A 19,794-nucleotide genomic window follows, 5' to 3' on the forward strand; every position below is an offset into this window, starting at 1 on the left:
CAGAGAGATGAGGTGACTTGCCCATGGGGAGTACATGGGAGTGGTTATCATTACTTTATAGTGAATTTGGCCCCCTCGGTCGGCCAAGGTGATTGGCGCAGGGGCTCTGCTGTCAGACAGGCCTAGGAGTCGTTCTGGCCTTACTGTGTGTTTTCCAGCTATGTCCCCTTGTGTAAAGGTCTCCTGTGCCTCAGTTTCTCCACCTTCTCTAGGGGGATGGAGTATTGACAGAGCGCCGGAAGGGTCAGGCACTCAGGAAGCCATCAGTGGGGGTAGCTGAGAGTAATGCTCACGTTATTCTTCTTAGAGCCCCGGACCCAGGAGGCCCAAGGAGCTGGAGGTGACCCTGAGGTGAGCACTGGCCGGGGCCACATGCCCCTCCCTGCCCCTCCCTGGCCTGCCTGGAGCCTCACGCCCTGGTTTCTCCCCAGCAGGCAGCAAGACCCCAGAGGAAGGGCGCACGCCTCCCAGACGACTGTGTGGCACCCCAGGCTGGGCTCCTGTTAGGAGGGGGTGCCTGTGCCCAGGCAGCGGTGAGAGGACAGCTGGGTGGGAGGCCCTGCTCCCCTCGACCTCTCCTCTAAGCCCGGCCTCCTCCCCTCATCCTCTCCTGGCCTCAAGCCTCCATCCCTGTGCCCTGCAGGCTCAGAGGCAGCAGCTCCATGCAGAGCTGAAGCTGGTCCTGCAGCAGAAGGGAGAGAGGAAGCATCAGCCTGGGGCCCAGGGGACTCCCAGGAGCGCAATGGAGGCCCGAAGCCGGAGTGCCGAGGTGAGCGCCCCTCGTCCTGCAAGGGGCCTGCGTGGGGGACACAGACTAGGCCAGCAAGGAGACACTTCCTGGCTTCTCTGTGCCTCAGTCTCCCCCTCCGTGAAATAGAAATAGCAACAGGGCCTATGTTATGGGTCCCTGTGAGGAAAAAAAATTGAACATATGTAGTGCTTAGCACAGAGCCTGGCACAGACTGCTAATTCATTGGAGCATAATGGAGTTTTATGGATAATGAGCTAAAGAAAATCGAGCAGACACTCTTCATCAGAAGAGGCAGGATGGTATAGGGGTTAACGACATGGGATTTGGACCTAGGGCTTAAATCCCAACCCTACCACCTCAGCTGCGCAGCCCTGAACAGGTGACCTGACTTCTCTATCCCTCAGTTTCCCCATCAGTGAAATGGGGCAATAGTCCCCACCTCTGAGTGTGTTGAGGACTCACACTGGAGCCATTTGCACAGGCCTGGTGCCTAGGAAGCCTCCTTGAATGTTGTAGAACACTGGGATTGACTGCATCCTACCGATGCCAGGCGCAGAGTGGGTCTAGTTTTATAGGAGCCAAGCTGAGGCTGAGGGGTGGCAGGCAGGGGGTACAGTGCAAGCAGGTCACTGCCCACAGGACACCCTGTAGGCTCTGAGGTCACAGACCTGGGGTTGAGGCCCAGCCACTTAACTTGCTGTGTGGCCTTAGGCAAGTGACTTTACTTCTCTGGACCTCTGTGTCCTCCTCGGTGACTGCCCAAGCTGTGGGGAGGATGCAATGAGATGCTGCACATAAAATGCCCAGCCCAGGGCCTGAGGGTGGTGGTGATGGTCATGCTGCTCCCTGCTGCCCCCACGACTCCTCTTACCCCTTCTCACCATGCTCTGCCCAGCCCTCCCACTGGGGCATCCGGCCCAGACCTGCTTTCCCCTCTCCAAGCCCTGGGCTCAACTCCAGTCTGTGCCAGCCTCGATGCCCCGCCCATTACAGCATTCCCTCGGATTGCTCTTGCCTCAGGTCTCAGCTCACCGACTCCTCCCAGTACACCCATGTCATCCAACTTTACAGTAGGGAAATGGGCCCAGAGAGGGCACATTCCTCAGCCAGAGACACACAGCAGATTGGGTTCCAGGACAGCTGTGGAACTGAGGTCTCTCACTGCCTCTTCTGGGAAGCTGGGAGGTGAATCCCACAGTGCGCTGCTGGGCTAGGGCCAGGGCAGCACCATTTACAGTAAATACCAGGAATACCACGTCTGCCGGCCCAGCACACATTACCCACGCACCCCCCTTCACTGGATTCCCTCTCCCATGGGCGTTACGCAGGTCTTGGGGTCACAGAGCCCACAATAGGGCACAGTCTCACACACACTCAAGCCTCCAAGGAGGGCAGTCCCAGCCCCACCCTCCATCCCGCCCCACTTAAGGGTCCAGCCCTTTCCTCGGAACCCCATCCTCAACTCAAGTCTTGTTCTCCTGTTATTAAAGCTCCTGCCCATAGCTCAATCCTTAAGACTATGGGTTCCCGCCGCATCTCCACCTGGACCTCTAGCCACACCCCTCTCGTATCTTCGGCCCCTCCTCTCTGGCCTGAGCTCTCCATCCGCGCGTGCTCCAAGCCCTAGCCCCGCCCTCCCGAACTGGCCACACCCCCTTGAGAGCACAGCCCCGCCCTTACTATCAGGCCCGCATCTCAGTCCCAACTCGGGTTCCTTCTAGCCCCTCCCGACAGCAGCCCTAGGGCTCCACGAGGCCAGCGAGCCGGCTGAACCGTTGGACCTTTCCGCGGGTCCCGAGAGCCAGCGACCCTCGTGCCTGCTTAAAGGGGAGATGCCGGAGTGGGTGGGCCCGCCCCACCGGCCTGAGCCGCGCCGAGGGGCGCGTGCCCCGAGGACCCGTTTAAGAGCCGCTCTTTTTTTTTTTATAATTTTTTTTTATTTATTTTTTTTCCCCCAAAGCCCCAGTAGATAGTTGTATGTCATAGCTGCACATCCTTCTAGTTGCTGTATGTGGGATGCGGCCTCAGCATGGCCGGAGAAGCGGTGCGTCGGTGGGCGCCCGGATCCGAACCCGGGCCGCCAGCAGCAGAGCACACACACTTAACCGCTAAGCCACGGGGCCGACCCAAGAGCCGCTCTTAAGTGCTATGGCGGGCTTGGGGCGAGGTCCGGCCCCAGCGCCCCATGGCGACCCCTCGCCGCCCTCCGCAGGAGCTGAGGCGGGCGGAGTTGGTGGAGATCATCGTGGAGACGGAGGCGCAGACGGGGGTCAGCGGCATCAACGTGGCGGGCGGCGGCAAGGAGGGAATCTTCGTCCGCGACCTGCGTGAGGATTCGCCCGCCGCCAGGAGCTTCAGCCTGCAGGAAGGTGGGCGGGGCGTGAGCAGGGCATGGGCGGGGTCTTCCCGCGGGGGCGGGGCTTGGACTCTGCTCTGGGTCCCGAGCGTGACCCCGGACCAGGAGGCAGGGTTAAGGGCTTGAGGCGGGGCTGTGTGTCGGCATTGCGGTTGCTCAAAGGGGGCTCTGGAGGTACATGGTCTCCGTTCGACTCCCAGAACTGCAGTTTACTAGCTTGGGATCTTTCTGTTCCTCAGTTTTCTCATCTCTAAAAAGGGAATAATTCTAGTACTTACCTCATAGGGTTATTATGTGGGCTGAATGAGTCAGTATTTGAAAACAGCTAAGTGGCACGTAGTAAGCACTATGTAAGTGCTACTTACTGTTTTTGTTGTTGGGGCTAGAGAAAAGAGGTGGAGCAAGCAGCTTGTGTAGGGAGGGGAGCTTAGCAAGTAAGGGATGTTTTAGGTAACGTGGATGAGGCTGATGTGATTTATTCATGCGACAACTATTTGCTAAGTGCCTTCTATTTCCAGATATTGTTCTAGGTGCTTGGGTTCCTGCAGTGAACAAAACAGACAACACTCTCTGTAGTTATGGAGCTTACATTCTAGTGGGGAGAGACATATTTAAGCAAAATATGTAAAATATATAGTAAATTAGAGGGCAATATGTGCTCAGGATGCCAGGAGGGAAGCTGCATTTTTGAATAGGGTGAGCCAGGAAGGGAGGAAAGGCCTACGAGGAAATGAGCTCTGTGGCCATCTGGAGGAGCATTCCAGGCAGGGAACAGCCAGTGCAGACCCCTCAAGGTGGGATTGTGCCTGGCTTGTTGGAGGAGCAGCAAAGAAGCCCGTGTGGATGGTATAGAGTTAGTGAAGAGGAAAGTAAGAGATGAGGCCAGAGAGGTAAGAGAAAGGGAAGTTTTTAGAGGACTTTATAGGCTGTGGTGAAGACTTTGGCTTTTAGTCTGGGAGAGTTGTGAGTTGAGGAACATGAATTGACCGTGTTGAACTTCTGTATTAGCAGTATACCGTAGCGGGGCAGGGTGGGGAGCAGGTAGACCAATGAAGAGGCTACTGTGATTATCCAGGTAAGAGATGGTGATGCTTGGGGCCAAAATGGTGTTATTGGAGGTGAAGAGAAGGGTTTGGATTCTGGATATATTTTGGAGAAGGAGCCTTCAAGACTGGATGCAAAAAGAGGGGTCAAGGATGTATCTAGGGATTCTTGACCTGAGGATGCAGTTGGTAGTCCCACAAATGGGGAACCCCAGGGCTGGAGCTCGTTTGGAGGAAGACCAGGAGTACAGTTTGCATCTGTAAACGAGAGGTGTCTGTTGGACACCAAGGTGGAGATGTGGAGGGGTAGTCGGATATATGAGTCTAGGATGGAGGGGAAGGTGCTGGCCTGGAGAGATACACTTGGGAGTTGTCAGCATATTTATGATCTTTAGACTCTTGAATCTGGATGAGCTTCACCAAGGGGTGAGTGTAGCACGGAGATGGAGAAGAGAAGAGGTCCAAGGCCTGAGATCTGAGACAGAGTGTCTTTAAGAGCTCAGGGAGATGGGGAGGAACCATCCCAGGAGGCTGAGAAGGAACCTCCAGGGAGGTTCCAGAGGATGTTGCACCCTGGAAGCCAAGCCAAGCAAGTGGATGAAGGAGAGAGTGAAGTTGGGTCAAAGGCTGAGGGGTCCAAGCAGATGAAGTCTGGGACTGGACTGTTGGCCTTAGCTGCACAGAGGTCACTGCGTGGGACCTTGAGGGGAGCACTTGAAGGTTCTGGGAAGGGGTGTCAGAAGTGTGATTGGAGAAATGGAAACAATGCAGCTAGATAACTCAATGCATTTTGCCATGAAGGTGAACAGATAAATGGAGCAGGAGCTCCAGGAGGAGTGAGGTCAAGACAACCTTTCTTATGGGAAAAATAATGGTATGTTGTATGCTGATGGGAATAATGTAGAAGAGAGGGACAAAGTGATGATGGGGAGAGAGGGGAGACTTGCTGGAAGATGTCTCTGAGAAGACAATGGAGGGATTGACCTGAGCTGGGGAGCTAGGAGTGGCGACAGTTCTTCCCTAGGAACAAGTAGAGAGTGGAGTAAATTGCCACAGGAGCAGAGGGGTGAGTAATGGGGTGGGAGCTTCTGGAAGTTCTTTTCTGATTCTGTCCTCTCAGTAAAGGGAGCAAAGTCAGTGTCTGAAATGTGAGGATGGGGGAGGGGAGTGGAAAGGCGATGGGCGTGGCCTGAATGGGCGTGGTTTTGCTCAGTGGGGCGGGGCTTCGTTCTTAAGCGTCCAGACCTCAAACAGGGAGGAATTTTGCGTCTCAATTCCGCGCTAGGGGATAGGCGGGGCCTAAATGTTGGGCGGGGCCTCGCCGCGCAGGCTCCCGGGGAAGTGGGCGGAACCAGGCCTGCGCAGAGCCTGGGGATGCCCACGCCCTGCCCACCTCCACCTCGCCCGCAGGGGACCAGCTACTGAGCGCCCGCGTGTTCTTCGAGAACTTCAAATACGAGGACGCGCTACGCCTGCTGCAATGCGCCGAGCCTTACAAGGTCTCCTTCTGCCTGAAGCGCACTGTGCCCACCGGGGACCTGGCGCTGCGGCCGGGGACCGTGGCTGGCTACGAGATCAAGGGCCCGCGGGCCAAGGTGGCCAAGCTGGTACGCGTGCTTAGCCCGGTCCCAGCCCTGGAGCGCCCCAGCGATCCCGTCTCGGCGCCGTGAGCCCCGCTCCCCCACACCGTGGGCCGGCCTTGCCCTGTGTCTCTTCACTAACCCAACGCTAATCCCACCCTCTGCCTCCTGTTATCTGCCCCCAAACTCCTCCCTGGGGAGGGGGACCCACCCCTCCCAGACCAGAGCCCTCACCCACCTCGGAGAGGCATCCCCACCTTCAGCTCCAGGCTCACGAGGGGTCCTGAGCAGGGGACTCCCAACCAGGGAGGCCAAGTTCAAGTCTGAAGGCTGCTCACTTACTGCTGAGTGACCCTGGACCAGTTTCTTTCCCTCCTTGGGCCTCAGTTTCCCCACCTCTAGAATTGAGGGTATCGGAGAAAATCCTGGATGAGGACCCAGAAGTCTTGGGTCCCAGTTTCTACGCTCCTGTTGACTCACTGTAAGATCCTAAATGAACATCTTTGCCTTTTGGGGCGGTAATGGTGACATCACAGGCAGGAAGTGGGGATGGTGTTTTGGGGACAAATTCTCCATCCAGCACATCCCCAGCCTGGTACAAAACCAGGTGGGGCTCCCCCTGTCCACCCCAAGCCTCCCACTGTCCCACCGCCTCCAGTCTCTCTCCTCTCTCCCCAGAACATCCAGAGTCTGTCCCCTGTGAAGAAGAAGAAGATGTTGGTGCCTGGGGCCCTGGGGGTCCCTGCAGACCTGGCCCCCATTGATGTCGAATTCTCCTTTCCCAAGTTCTCCCGTCTGCGTCGGGGCCTCAAAGCCGAGGCTGTCAAGGGCCCTGTCCCAGCCGCCCCCACCCGCCGGCGCCTTCAGCTGCCTCGGCTCCGCGTCCGAGAAGTGGCTGAAGAGGCCCAGGCAGCCCGGCTGGCGGCCGCCGCTCCTCCCCCTAGGAAGGCCAAAGCGGAGGCTGAGGTGGCAGCAGGAGCCCGTTTCACAGCCCCCCAGGTGGAGCTGGTTGGGCCCCGGCTGCCAGGCGCCGAAGTGGGTGTCCCCCAGGTCGCGGCCCCCACAGCGGAGGCAGTCAGCGGCTTTGCCCTCCACCTGCCGACCCTTGGGCTGGGAGCCCCACCTGTACCTGCCGTGGAGCCTGCAGCCGTGGGGATCCAGGTCCCCCAAGTGGAGCTGCCTCCCTTGCCTTCGCTACCCCCTCTGCCCTCACTGCCCTGCTTGGAGACCCGGGAAGGGGCTGTGTCAGTGGTGGTGCCCACCCTGGACGTGGCAGCGCCTTCAGTGGGGGTGGACCTGGCCTTGCCGGGCGCAGAGGTGGAGGCCCCAGGAGAGGCTCCTGAGGTGGCCCTGAAGATGCCCCGCCTCAGTTTCCCCCGCTTTGGGGCTCGAGCAAAGGAAGTTCCTGAGGCCAGGGTGAAGGGGCCCAGACTTCGGATGCCCACCTTTGGGCTTTCTCTCCTGGAGCCCCGGCCTGCTGCCCCTGAAGCCGTTGTCGAGAGCAAGCTGAAGCTGCCCACCATCAGGATGCCCTCCCTTGGCGTCGGGGTCTCGCCACCTGAGGTCAAGGCGCCCAAGGGGCCTGAGGTGAAGCTCCCCAAAGTGCCCGAGGCAGCCCTTCCAGAAGTGCGACTCCCAGAGGTGGAGCTCCCAAAAGTGTCAGAGATGAAGCTCCCGAAGGTGCCCGAGATGGTTGTGCCAGATGTGCGGCTTCCAGAAGTCCAGCTGCCGAAAGTCCCCGAGGTGAAGCTCCCGAAGGTGCCCGAGATGGCCGTGCCCCAGCTGCACCTCCCAGAAGTACAGCTGCCGAAGGTGCCCGAGATGAAGCTCCCTGAGATGAAGCTCGCGAAGGTGCCCGAGATGAAGCTCGCGAAGGTGCCCGAGATGAAGCTCCCCGAGACGAAGCTCCCAAAGGTGCCCGAGATGGCCGTGCCAGAGGTTCGACTCCCGGAGGTGCAGCTGCCGAAAGTCCCCGAGGTGAAGCTCCCAAAGGTGCCCGAGATGGCCGTGCCAGAGGTTCGACTCCCAGAGGTGCAGCTGCCGAAAGTCCCCGAGGTGAAGCTCCCGAAGGTGCCCGAGATGGCCGTGCCAGAGGTTCGACTCCCGGAGGTGCAGCTGCCAAAAGTCCCCGAGGTGAAGCTCCCCGAGGTGAAGCTCCCGAAGGTGCCCGAGATGGCCGTGCCAGAGGTTCGACTCCCGGAGGTGCAGCTGCCAAAAGTCCCAGAGATGAAAGTCCCCGACGTGCAACTCCCCGAGATGAAGCTCCCGGAGTTAAAACTCCCCAAGGTGCCTGAGATGGCCGTGCCCGACGTGCAACTCCCAGAGGTGCAGCTGCCGAAGATGCCGGAGATGCGGCTGCCGGAAGTGCAGGCGCCGAAGGTCCCGGATGTGTGTCTTCCGAAGGTCCCCGAGGTGAAGCTGCCCAAGGCTCCGGAGGTGGAGCTCCAAGTTCCCGGGGCAGAGCAGGCAGAGGGGATGGAATTTGGCTTCAAGATGCCCAAGATGACCATGCCCAAGCTAGGGAGGGCGGGGTCCCCCTCACGAGGCAAGCCAGGCGAGGCAGGGGCTGAGGTCTCCGGGAAGCTGGCGACACTTCCCTGTCTGCAGCCAGAGGTGGGCGGCGAGGCTCGTGTGGGTGTCCCCTCTCTCACACTGCCCTCAGTGGAGCTGGACCTGCCAAGGGCTCTCAGCCTGGAGAGGCAGGTCCCAGCAGCCGAAGTGGGCAAGGCGGAGCGGGCAGAGGGCCCCAGGGTGGCAGCAGGGGTCGGGGAACTGGCCTTCCGGATGCCCTCTGTTGAGATTGTCACTCCACAGCTGCCCACCTTGGAGGCTGAGGAAGGGCGGCTGGAGGTGACAGAGACGAAAGGCAAGCCCTCTTCCAAGTTCTCCCTGCCCAAGTTTGGACTCTCGGGGCCAAAGGTGGCCAAGGCAGAGGCCGAGGGGGCTGGGCGGGCCACCAAGCTGAAGGTGTCCAAATTTGCCATCTCACTCCCAAAGGCTCGGGCGGGGACCGATGCTGAGGCCAAAGGGGCGGGGGAGGCCAGCCTGCTGCCCGCCCTCGATCTGTCCATCCCACAGGTCGGCCTGGATGCCCATCTGCCCTCGGGCAAGGTGGAGGTGGCAGGGGCTGATGTCAAGCTCAAGGGGCCCCGGTTCGCTCTGCCCAAGTTTGGGGTCAGAGGCCGGGACCCCGAGGCAGGAGAACTAGTGCCAGGGGCGGTCGAGCTGGAGGGCAAGGGCTGGAGTTGGGATGGGAAGGTGAAGATGCCCAAGCTGAAGATGCCCTCCTTTGGGCTGGCTCGAGGAAAGGAAGCAGAAATCCAAGGTGAGCGTGTCAGCCCCGGAGAAAAGCCAGAGTCCACAGCTGGGCAGCTGAAGATCCCCGAGGTGGAGCTGGTCACGCTGGGGGCCCAGGAGGAAGGGGGCGCAGAGGGGGCGGTGGCCGTCAGCAGAGTACGGCTATCGGGGCTGCACGTATCCACGACCAGGCGGGTGGGCACTGAGGGCCAGGACGCGGGTCTGAGGATGCCCCTGGGCATCTCCCTGCCCCAGGTGGAGCTGGCCAGCTTTGGGGAGGCCACCCCGGGGCAGCAGGCTGAGAGTGCAGCCCCTCCAGCAGAGGGCACGGCAGGTTACAAGGTCCAGGTGCCTCAGGTGACCTTGTCTCTGCCTGGAGTCCAGACGGCCAGTGGTGAGCTGTTGGTGGGCGAGGGCGTCTTCAAGATGCCTGCTGTGACAGTGCCCCAGCTTGAGTTGGACGTGGGGCTGAGCCGAGAGGCACAGGTGGGTGAGGCAGCCACAGGCGAGGGTGGGCTGAGGCTGAAGATGCCCACGCTGGGGGCCAGAGCTGGGGCTGGGGGAGAGGGGCCTGGGGAGCAGCCCCCAGGGCCCGAGCGCACCTTCCGCCTTTCGCTGCCCGACGTGGAGCTCTCGCCACCCGCCGTGGGCAGCCACGCGGAGTACCAGGTGGCAGAGGGCGAGGGGGATGCTGGGCACAAGCTCAAGGTGCGGCTGCCCCGGTTTGGCCTGACGCGGGCCAAGGAGGGGGTTGAGGAGGGTGAGAAGGCCAAGAGCCCCAAACTCAGGCTGCCCCGCGTGGGCTTCAGCCAGAGCCAGGCAGTCACCGGGGAAGGCTCCCCCAGCCCAGAGGAGGAGGAAGAGGAGGGTGGCGGGGAAGGGGCCTCCGGGCGCCGAGGTCGCGTCCGAGTCCGCTTGCCCCGTGTGGGCCTGGCTAACCCTTCCAAAGCCTCTCGGGGGCAGGAGGGCGAGGCAGCCCCCAAGTCCGCTGGTGGGGAGAAGTCCCCCAAGTTCCGCTTCCCCCGAGTGGCCCTAAGCCCCAAGGCCCCGAGCAGGAGTGGGGAGCAGGAAGAGAGTGGATTCCGGGTTCGGCTGCCCAGTGTGGGGTTTTCCGAGACAGGGGCTCCAGGCCCCACCAGGATGGAGGGGGCTCAGGCTGCTGTCATCTGAAGCCCCTGGGCAGAGGGAGACCCCACTCCCATCTTCCCGTCTGCCTGCCCCTTGTTTTGTGTGTGAGATAACTAGCACTAACCCCAGAGGGCCGGGAGGTGGACGACTGACCAGGGCAGGGCTGGGGAGGCCTCGTGTCCAGCTCGTTGGCAGGAGTGACTGTATCTTGCCAAGCCATGTGAATAAAGTAATCCAGAGGTAGCCTTGTGTCTGTCTCCTCCGTGTGTGGGAGGGGTCGGGAGGGTGCAGACAAAGGAGTCCCCAAGGAGGAAGGAGGGGGGACTTGAGCCTGGCCTGAGGGGAGCCTGTGTGTGGGAGACACAGGCCACCCCTGGTCTGAGGAGGCCAGGGAGGCTTGGGGTGGGTCAGGTAGGAGGGGAGCCTGCCCTAGTCCTTCAGAATTACCAGGGGCCTCTGAGCAGGACTCCAGGAAGTTCCCAGAAGAGCACAGCTGCGGGGACAGCCCTCTGTCGGGGACTCTGCCTGTCCTGGGGAGCCACTGCTGGCAGGACAGCCCTGGGGGCCCTAGGAGAGCAGAACGATTGCTACCCACCTGCCCTCTACTGGCCGTCTCCCCGCCACCAAGGCACCAAGAACACCTCCGCATCCTGGCCGTCCCTTTCCTGTCTGGCTGGTTTGACTGCCTGGTCCAGCCCGGCCTCACCCAGGAAGGCTCCTCCTGGTCCCCTCTCCAGGCTCATGGGTTCAGAGCCTCCACCAGCTATCTGACCACCTCTTAGGACTAGGTCCCAGGGTCCTCAGCACCTGTCGAGGCTAGGCCTCAGCTCCCAGGGACCCATCCCCCCTCAGGATCTGAGTCCCCACCAAGGCCTCTAGACTCTCCCACGTCTCTCTATGATGCCCTAGATTGGACTAAGAAGACACCCTGTCCGGTCCCAAATTTCCCCTGATGCCCCATATCCGCCCCGCCACTCAGTTCACATCTCCACCCTCCCATCCCAGAGGATAAAGGGCCGTGCCCTTGCCTTGTCACAGACCCCCCACTTACTCCAGCACCTTCTCCCTTCAAGCCAGCCCCCCTCAGGTCACGGCCCTGTCACATGCTTTCTCTTTGTCCCCACCAAACATGGCAGGAGTCGTCTACGCTTATGGTACACACCCCTTGCCCAGCCCCCCAGCATTTGGGGTTTTCCTCTCACCACCGCTGACCTGTCAGTGTCCAAGGTGATCTCTCCGTGGCCACACGCCAAGGGTTTCCCCTGTCTCCCTTGTCCTGACTTCTCAGGGCCCCTTCCTCCTTCCTGAACGCTGTCTTCTCACTTCCCCACTCCTCTCTCTCCTCGTGCCCCTTGGGCCCTCAGGGCTCCTCCCAGGCCCTCATCCACCCCCACACTCTCCCTGGGCCGTGTCACCTTCCCCATGGCTTCCACTCCTCACCTCTGTGCCGACAACTCCCACATTCTCTCCTGGGCCCTCTGCACGCCTCCCCTGGGCGTCCTCCAGGCACTAGGAGGATGTCTGGGGTGGTGGTTCGGAGCTGGGCTCCAGAGCCAGACTGTTTGGGGTCCAAACCAGCTGGGTGATGTTAGGCATTTTTAAAACTTATTTGTGCCTCGGTTTTCTCTTCTATAAAATGGAGCTATTAGGAAGTATGTGGTCAGGATCAGATAAAGCTTCTGAAGCACTCAATACATGTTTAAATGCTTCAGTGTTAAATTTCCTAATCTGACCTCAGCATCCCTTCCTCCAAAATGCTCCCTGTCCATGTCCCTGTCTCAGGGACCATCCATCATTACCCAGGCCAGAGCCCTGGGCCTTGCCCTGGATGGCTCTCCCTCCTTCCCCGCCACCTGTCAGTCCACAGCCTGGCCTCTTGGCCTCCTGAGTGTCTCATCAGCCAGCCTCCTCCTCGCCTCCCCAACCTCTCCCCGCTGGGCCCTGCTCCAGGCTCGGGGCCTCCACTCTTGGCCCCTCCAACCCACCCTTCTTCACATAGCAGCTTTCTCACCTCAAACCTGACCCTGCCCTCCCTTGCTCAAAGCCCTTTTGTGGCTCCCCAGTGCCCTCAGAACAAAGTCAAACTCCTTAGCCTGGCATTCAAGACTGTTTACAACGGGGCGCTGCCCAAGCGACACCTCCCCCACGGCAGCCCCAGGCATGGGTAGGTGTTTTCTGAACACAGACACACACACACAATTCCCCTAGCTAGGAAAGCCTGCCTTTCCTCGCCTCTATATAGGAATGTCCCATTCCCATCTGCCAGAGTCCAGGTCCACCGTCAGACCCCCTCTCAGTTGACCCTTCACCTGTCACCTGCAGGGTTCCGCTGCTGGGTGGGGGAGGGGCTCGACCTGCCTCCCCAGCCCCCGTTCCAGCCAGGGGCTGGGGTCTCCGACAACAGAACCAGAGCCACTCAGCAACGCTGGAACCCACTGGGGAGGGCCCGGGGCCCCTCGTCCCACGCTGAGAGGGCTTCAGGGGAGGGGTGCAGCCCCTGGCAGACTCGCCGTGTGGCCCAGGGGGCTGGGGGGTGCCAGGGAGGCGGGGGCGAACCTCGTGGGGGAGGCACGAGTGTGGTTCTCTTTCCCCCACTGGGCGGGGGCTCGGGGCCGGCGGTGGGGTGGGCGGCCTCAGAGGCAGAGCCCGTAGGGCAGGGCGCAGCCAGGAAGCGTCTGGTGGCAGGGGCACCATGGCCACCATCCAGTCGGAGACCGACTGTTATGACATCATCGAGGTGCTGGGCAAAGGCACCTTCGGGGAGGTGGCCAAGGGCTGGCGGCGAAGCACGGGCGAGATGGTGGCCATCAAGATCCTCAAGAACGACGCCTACCGCAACCGCATCATCAAGAACGAGCTGAAGCTGCTGCGCTGCATGAGGGGCCTGGACCCCGAGGAGGCCCACGTCATCCGCTTCCTCGAGTTCTTCCACGACGCCCTCAAGTTCTACCTGGTTTTCGAGCTGCTGGAGCAAAACCTTTTCGAATTCCAGAAGGAGAACAACTTCGCGCCCCTCCCTGCCCGCCACATCCGCACAGTCACCCTGCAGGTGCTCAGAGCCCTGGCCCGGCTCAAGGAGCTGGCCATCATCCATGCCGACCTCAAGCCCGAGAACATCATGCTGGTGGACCAGACCCGCTGCCCCTTCAGGGTCAAGGTGAGTGGGGCTGCCTGGGGGCAGCAGCGTCCCTTGTTCCTGTGTCCTCCCAGCTTCCCCCAGCCCTGGACACTCTCCAGATGCTGACGCTCCCTTGTCCCACCTCCCAGCCCTGAGGTCTCCTGTTCACTGTCCATGATGCCTCTCCCCACCTCCTGGCCCTGAAATCCTTCCCATCTTCCCATCCCACTTCTGACACCCTTTCCATCTCAGACCTGAGTCTCTCCATCCTTCTTAGCTCAGCTTCTCTGGCCCAGTCCTTTCCTTGTGGGGCTAATGTTCTAGGGCAGGAGACAGAGTTGGCAAGATAAATGAGTTAAATATGGTGTGTGAGCAAGAAGGAGAAAAGATGCAGTAGGGAGGGGGAGGATGTGGGGTGTTGATCTGGGGTAGTGGTGGTGATGAGTGAAACTTTAGACACGGTGTTCAGGGAGGCCTCACTGAGAAGGTGACACTTGAGGGAAGTCTTGAAGGAGGGAGGGAGCCATGTAGACGTTTAGGGGAAAGTGCCTGGATAAAAGGAACAGCCAGTGCAAAGGCCCTGAGGTAGGAGTGAGCCGAGTGTGTGTATTTGAGGAGCACCGAGGAGGCCAGTGTGGCTAAAGCAGAGTGCCAAGTGAAGAGGGAGGAAATGGGATGGGAGAGGTGATGGAGCTGGGTCATACGGGGCCTTGTGAGCCACAGAGAGGACTTTGGTTTTATCCTATGTGAGAGGGAGCCACAGAAGGATACTGGGCAGAGAAGGGATGTGATCTGACGCAGGTGTTCACAGGGTCCCTCTGGCTGCATGAGGGGAACAGACTGTGAGGGGGCAGGAGCGGGAAGACAGTGAGGGGTGACTGGTCCAGGTGGGAGATGTGGGTGGGACTAGAGTTGGGGTAGTGGGAAGAGGGGACACCGGTGGGTTCTGGGTATATTTTGGAGCTCGAGACAACAGGACTCGCTGACAAATCTTATATGAAGTGTGAGAGAGGAAGAGAGGACTTGAGGGGGACGAAAGCTGTTGGCCTGAGCAACTGGAAGGGTGGGGGTGCCATTCCTCACCACAGTGAGTCTGTCCGTCAACAAACATATACTGAATGCTAGCTCTGGGCCTGACCTGTTCTGAGCACACAGAGGCACCCCTTCTGCTCTGTCACAGGCCCCTGGGCTCCCCCGTCCTGGCCCTGACGCCTCTGTCTGCTTATGGGTTTGTTACTGTCTGGTGATGGGCCTGAACTAGGAGCACCGTGAGGGCAGGGCCATTTTGGTTACCACGGTGTCCTCAGCACCTCCCAGCACAGCACCACCATGGAGTCAGTGCTAAATTAGTGTCAGAGACAGAGCGACACAGAGATGGGAAAAGGCAGATCATTCTGCCCCAAGAGAGGGAAGGACAGAGACCCAAGGAAGGAGACAGATAGGACAGATCCACAACACCTGGCCAGCGTGGGCACCCCTACCTTGTCTGTGGAATGAATGAATGAATGAATGAGTCTCGCAAACATTGAATGAGTGCTCAGGGTCACTCGAGCTCTCCGAGATTCAGGCCTTGGCAGCCTGTGTTCAGAGTCCAGATTAATAACCATTTTGTCCTACCGCCTTCTGCTAATACAAGGCGAGGGATGGATGGATGAAAAGCAGAGCAACTCAGAGAGGGTGACAACTGAGGTAGGGACCGAGGTAGAGTCACAGGGATGCAGTATGAAATGGCAGCTCCTCCCAGAGGTACCAGGAGAGACAAGGACTTTTAGCCATTCACAGTGTCGGTTCAACAGGTGTTCTTCAGGGAGGTGTCTTTCTAGTGGGCAACACAGAGATGGAGATGGAGAGAGACACTGAGAGATGAGAGACAAAGACAAGTGATGAAGACACAAAGAAAGAAAGAGAGAGACAAACAAGAGACAGAAAGAAAGAATGACAGGGATAAAAAGTCCATTCATTCACTCTTTCCCGAGCTGCTGCTGGGTGCCAGCCATGCACTGTTCTAGGCATCTAGGGACACAGCCGTGAACAGACAAAATTTCCGCCCTCGTGGAACTGGCTCCTAGAAGGGTAGAGAAATTAACACGATACAAAAGTAAAATATAGAGTATGTGAAATGGTGTTAAGAGCTATGGAGAAAAACAGAAGGACAGGAGGGGGGATAGGAAGGGGTGCTGTTTTTGATAGGATGGTCGGGGAGGCCTCACAGAGAAGGTGACATTTGAGTAAAGACCTGAGGAGGCGAGAGAGGGAGCTGTGTGATGATCTGGGGGAAGAGCATTCCAGGCAGAGGGAACAGCCAGTGCAAAGGCCCTGAGGTAGGAATGCATCTGGCTTGTTCAGGGAATAGTGAGAGGCCCGTGTGGCTGGGGCAAGTGAGTGAGGGGGACATGGGAGGAGCTGAGGGCAGAGAGGGGACGGGACAGATTGCTGGAGCCTTGGGGACTTCGATTTTTATCACAAAATGTGATAAAGCCACAGGAGGATCCTGAGTAGGGGAGGGACGTGATCTGACTCAGGTGCTCACAGGATTCCCTCGGGTGCCTGCGAGGAACAGGCTGGGGGGCAGAAAGGGGAACAAAGAGACCAGTGAGGAGGCCCCTACATTAGTCTGTAAGGGAGATGATGGAGGACAGGACCGAGGTGGGGGCTGTGGAGGGGCTGCAGAGTGGGCAGATTCTCCATCTGTTCAGAAAGCGGAGCCAACAAGGTGATGGCTGACGGACAGGTGTGCAGTGAGAGAGAGAGAGAGAGAGGGGTCCTGACCCTCATAGGCATAAGTTCTAGTGGAGAGAAATAGACAAACCCATAAACTTGAGACAAAGGCTGTAAGAGACAGACAGGGACATAAACAAGTGATAAAGACTCACAGACACAGCAACAGACGATGACAGATGCCGAAAGACTCCCCTGGGCCGCCAGGGGAGGCCCAGATTGGCTGTCTCTGCTCCTCGCCCTGCCCACTTGCCTCCCTCCCCGACACAGGTGATCGACTTTGGCTCAGCCAGCATTTTCAGCGAGGTGCGCTACGTGAAGGAGCCGTACATCCAGTCGCGCTTCTACCGGGCGCCCGAGATCCTGCTGGGGCTGCCCTTCTGTGAGAAGGTGGACGTGTGGTCCCTGGGCTGCGTCATGGCCGAGCTGCACCTGGGCTGGCCCCTCTACCCAGGCAACAACGAGTATGACCAGGTGCGCTACATCTGCGAGACCCAGGGCCTGCCGAAGCCCCACCTGCTGCACGCCGCCCGCAAAGCCCACCACTTCTTCAAGCGCAACCCGCACCCCGACGCCACCAACCCCTGGCAGCTCAAGTCCTCGGCAGACTACCTGGCCGAGACCAAGGTAAGGGGGCAGGGGCGGTGAGGGCAGTCAGTGTGAGGGCTGTTGCATCAAGAAAAATCTAGGTTAGACCTCAGGGAGGACTGGAAGCTTGGGGGACAGCCGTGGGGGTTAGCACAGCAAGAGGGATCTGAGTGAGACCTCGGGTGGGACTGGAAGTCTAGGGCAGCCTGTCCGCTGCCTCTGTGGCTGTGGTCAGCAAACCTTACAGCAAGAGTCTGAGGGAGACAGCAGGGAGGACTGGAGGTTGGGGCAGCCGTGGGAGCTGTCACAGCAAGAGGGGTCTAGGTGAGACCACAGGTGGGACTGAAAGTGGACAGCTGCTCCTCTGATGGCTCCATGGCTGGGGGTTGTCCAACTAGTGTGGCAATAAGGTTTGACCAGGGGAGGCTGGAGGGCTGGGATCGGGGGTGGGGGCCGTAGCAGCAAGAGGGATCTGGATCTGATTCCAAGGAGGACTGGAGGTTTGGGCGGCCCCTCTGCCAGCGGCTGGTAGGGGCTGGACCCATGGCTCTGGAGAGGTCTGGGGTCAGTGAGAGCTCTGGGTTAGATGACGAGAGGACCAAAGAACATAGTCCAGCGTCTTTCCTGCAGCAGTAGGAGGGCCCTGGATTAAGAGGGGGTCTGGTGTTAGGGAGCAGGTGTGGCCCTCCCAGCAGCAAGAGAGCTCCAAGTCAGATCCTGGGCAGAAGTGGAAGTCAGGGCTCAGGTGTGTGGCCTTCCCAGTAACAAGAGAGCTCTGGACCAGACTGGAGGGCAGACTGGAAGCTGGGGGGTCACATGTGGGCAGGAGTGCGGGGGCCCCAGGCCTGGACTCGGTGTTGACCCCGTGCCCCCCGTGTCCCACCAGGTGCGGCCCCTGGAGCGCCGCAAATACATGCTCAAGTCCCTGGACCAGATTGAGACGGTGAACGGCGGCGGGGCAGCCAGTCGGCTGACGTTCCCGGACCGCGAGGTGCTGGCGGAACACGCCGACCTCAAGAGCATGGTGGAGCTGATCAAGCGCATGCTGACGTGGGAGTCGCACGAGCGCATCAGCCCCAGCGCGGCCCTGCGCCACCCCTTCGTGTCCATGCAGCAGCTGCGCAGCGCCCACGAGACCACCCGCTACTACCAGCTCTCGCTGCGCGGCTGCCGCCTCTCGCTGCAGGGGGAGGGCAAGCCCCCCACGCCCGTGGTGGCCGCTGCAGAGGACGGGCCCCCCTACTACCGTCTGGCAGAGGAGGAGGCCGTGGGCATGGGCAGCGCGGCGGGCAGTGGGCCCTTCTTCCGCGAGGAGAAGGCTCCGGGCGTGCAGAGGGCCATCGACCAGCTGGATGACCTGAGCCTGCAGGAGGCAGGCCATGGACTGTGGGGTGAGACCCACGTCGACGTGGTCCCCGACATGCTGGGCCCGCTCAAGGCAGCCGCCGCTGGCCGCCGGGTGCCCGACTCCGGCCCCGAGCCCATCCTGGCCTTCTACGGCAGCCGCGTGGCAGGCCGCCACAAGGCACGCAAGCCACCCATAGGCTCCAAGTCTGACTCCAACTTCAGCAATCTCATCCAGCTGAGCCAGGCCTCGCCTGAGGATGATGGGCCGTGCCGGGGCAGCGGCTGGGAGGAAGGGGAGCGCTGTGGGGCCTCGGTCGAGCCGCCCACAATCCTTCAGCGGGATGGGGATGGGCCAGACATTAAGGATCTGACCATGGATGCTGAGGTAAGCCAGGTGGGCGGGCAGGGTGCAGGTGGTTCTGGGATCAGGGATCCCCCCCCTCCGCCCCGAGAACAACAGGGATGGAGGCACAGTGACCAGGCCTTGCCTCCACACATCTGCATTGCCTGCAGCTGGCTCAGGGTCCCACACAGGCTAGCCCACCCTCAGGAGGTGACAAGGCCTAGCAAACACTAACGCATATTCAGGCTATGATTAGGATTTGATAAGGCTCTGCAAACACGAGCCCATATGCAGGATACAAAGTTCAGCACACCCTAACCTACCCTCACGATGTGATAATGCTCAGTACATACTAATCCACCTTCAGGCCGTGTAAAAACTCAGAACCCAGTAATCCACCGACAGGAAGTGATAAAGGTCTGGCCCAGCACAGACTCTCTCACCCTCAGGAAGATGTGACGAAGCCTCAGAGACACTAATACACCTTCAGGACACATTAAGGGTCTCAGCACACACCATTTAAGTCCCCATGAAGTGACAAGGGCTCAGTTGACCAGAGAGAGTCCATGAGGGGCAGGCTGGTGTTCCCAGGGCCGGGGGCTTCTTGGCCGACGGCCTTCTCTTCTCTCCCACAGAGGCCAGGCTCTGAGCTCTTCGACCCCGGCAACTGTTCTAGGGAATGGCTGAGAGAGCCAGACTGGACCCTGGAGGGCATCAGGGGCCCACGGGCTCAGGGGCTCCTGGCCCGCCATGCCCACCCGCATGGTCCACCCCGGACCACCAGCTTTCTGCAGCATGTTGGCGGGCACCATTGATGGTGACCCATCCCTGCCCATCACTGGGGGCTGTGCTAGTGGGGTTGTCATCCCCTCTTCAGAGCTATTCCCTGAACCCACAGATTATTCTTACAGAAAGATAGTTATCCGGAAATTCTCCCTCCCCCCACCCTGGCGCATGCCTGCACACCCCGAACACAGGAGGGCCTTGGGGTCTGGCCCATGGCCCCCTTGGCCAGAGACACAGGGAGGGGGCTGCACCCCGCTGGCCCCAAGCTTGCCCTCAGCCCGGCTGCCTCTGCGTATTTCAATAAAGAACTGTTCAGCAGCCCTGCCTTACGCCTGTCCTCTCTGCCCGAGGCCTGCACTGGCGCTGGTGTGGGGTTCAGGCTGGCACCCGGGCCCTGCTCTCCAATGCTGCACGCAGTTGGCCCCTGGCTCAGGCTGGAGGCTGGGCTGCTGTCACACTGAGAGGGACAGGCTGTGCTTGGCACACTGAGCCATCCCCTAAATATGGTAAGTGCTTGGCACGTGAGAATCCACCCTCGGAACATTGTCAGTGTTGAGCAGGTGCCAAATGCCAAGGTCTCGTTGTCTGCTGACCTGTCCTTGCCACGTGTGACAGGCCTGGCAGGCACCCACCCATGCTTGGGACATGCTGTGTGTAAATTCACTCGGCAGGCACACGTTCACGCGTGGTGCATGCTCCGGCGTTCCGACATGCGAGTCCACCCTTGGGATATGGCGAT

The 19,794-nt window shown here is 60.0% G+C and overlaps 2 protein-coding genes across 3 annotated transcripts; both read left to right on the forward strand.

Moving 5' to 3' along the window:
• Window positions 1-233: 233 nt before the first annotated feature.
• On the forward strand, window positions 234-10,398 carry PRX (periaxin). 2 transcript variants are annotated; one of them, XM_087421736.1, is made up of 6 exons: window positions 234-351; window positions 435-533; window positions 644-769; window positions 2,964-3,120; window positions 5,561-5,757; window positions 6,409-10,398. In XM_087421736.1, exons 1-6 carry the CDS (start codon window positions 286-288, stop codon window positions 10,195-10,197), a joined length of 4,434 nt encoding a protein of 1,477 aa, XP_087277862.1. In that variant the 5' UTR covers window positions 234-285; the 3' UTR covers window positions 10,198-10,398. The 2 variants fall into 2 exon arrangements, with proteins under 2 accessions (XP_087277862.1, XP_087277863.1); XM_087421737.1 differs by lacking the exons at window positions 234-351; window positions 435-533; window positions 644-769; window positions 2,964-3,120; window positions 5,561-5,757 and adding an exon at window positions 5,819-6,211.
• Window positions 10,399-12,822: 2,424 nt separating this feature from the next.
• HIPK4 (homeodomain interacting protein kinase 4) lies at window positions 12,823-19,243 on the forward strand. Its single transcript, XM_004441546.3, has 4 exons — window positions 12,823-13,312; window positions 16,262-16,618; window positions 17,466-18,311; window positions 18,905-19,243. Exons 1-4 carry the CDS (start codon window positions 12,848-12,850, stop codon window positions 19,082-19,084), a joined length of 1,848 nt encoding a protein of 615 aa, XP_004441603.1. The 5' UTR covers window positions 12,823-12,847; the 3' UTR covers window positions 19,085-19,243.
• Window positions 19,244-19,794: the final 551 nt, after the last annotated feature.

Source organism: Ceratotherium simum, chromosome 33 (genome assembly GCF_057802395.1).
Source record: "Ceratotherium simum simum isolate JZ-2026a chromosome 33, ASM5780239v1, whole genome shotgun sequence".
Lineage (NCBI taxonomy): Eukaryota > Metazoa > Chordata > Mammalia > Perissodactyla > Rhinocerotidae > Ceratotherium > Ceratotherium simum.

What these genes read in the sequence shown, in the direction of transcription:
- PRX (XM_087421736.1), top strand. Translation starts at nt 286, where the DNA reads ATGCTCACGTTATTCTTCTTAGAGCCCCGGACCCAGGAGGCCCAAGGA. An exon ending in CCCGAAGCCGGAGTGCCGAG is followed by an intron (nt 770 to 2,963) that starts GTGAGCGCCCCT and finishes CGCCCTCCGCAG; the next exon opens with GAGCTGAGGCGGGCGGAGTT. An exon ending in GAGCTTCAGCCTGCAGGAAG is followed by an intron (nt 3,121 to 5,560) that starts GTGGGCGGGGCG and finishes CCTCGCCCGCAG; the next exon opens with GGGACCAGCTACTGAGCGCC.
- HIPK4 (XM_004441546.3), top strand. Translation starts at nt 12,848, where the DNA reads ATGGCCACCATCCAGTCGGAGACCGACTGTTATGACATCATCGAGGTG. An exon ending in ACTACCTGGCCGAGACCAAG is followed by an intron (nt 16,619 to 17,465) that starts GTAAGGGGGCAG and finishes GTGTCCCACCAG; the next exon opens with GTGCGGCCCCTGGAGCGCCG. An exon ending in ATCTGACCATGGATGCTGAG is followed by an intron (nt 18,312 to 18,904) that starts GTAAGCCAGGTG and finishes TCTCTCCCACAG; the next exon opens with AGGCCAGGCTCTGAGCTCTT.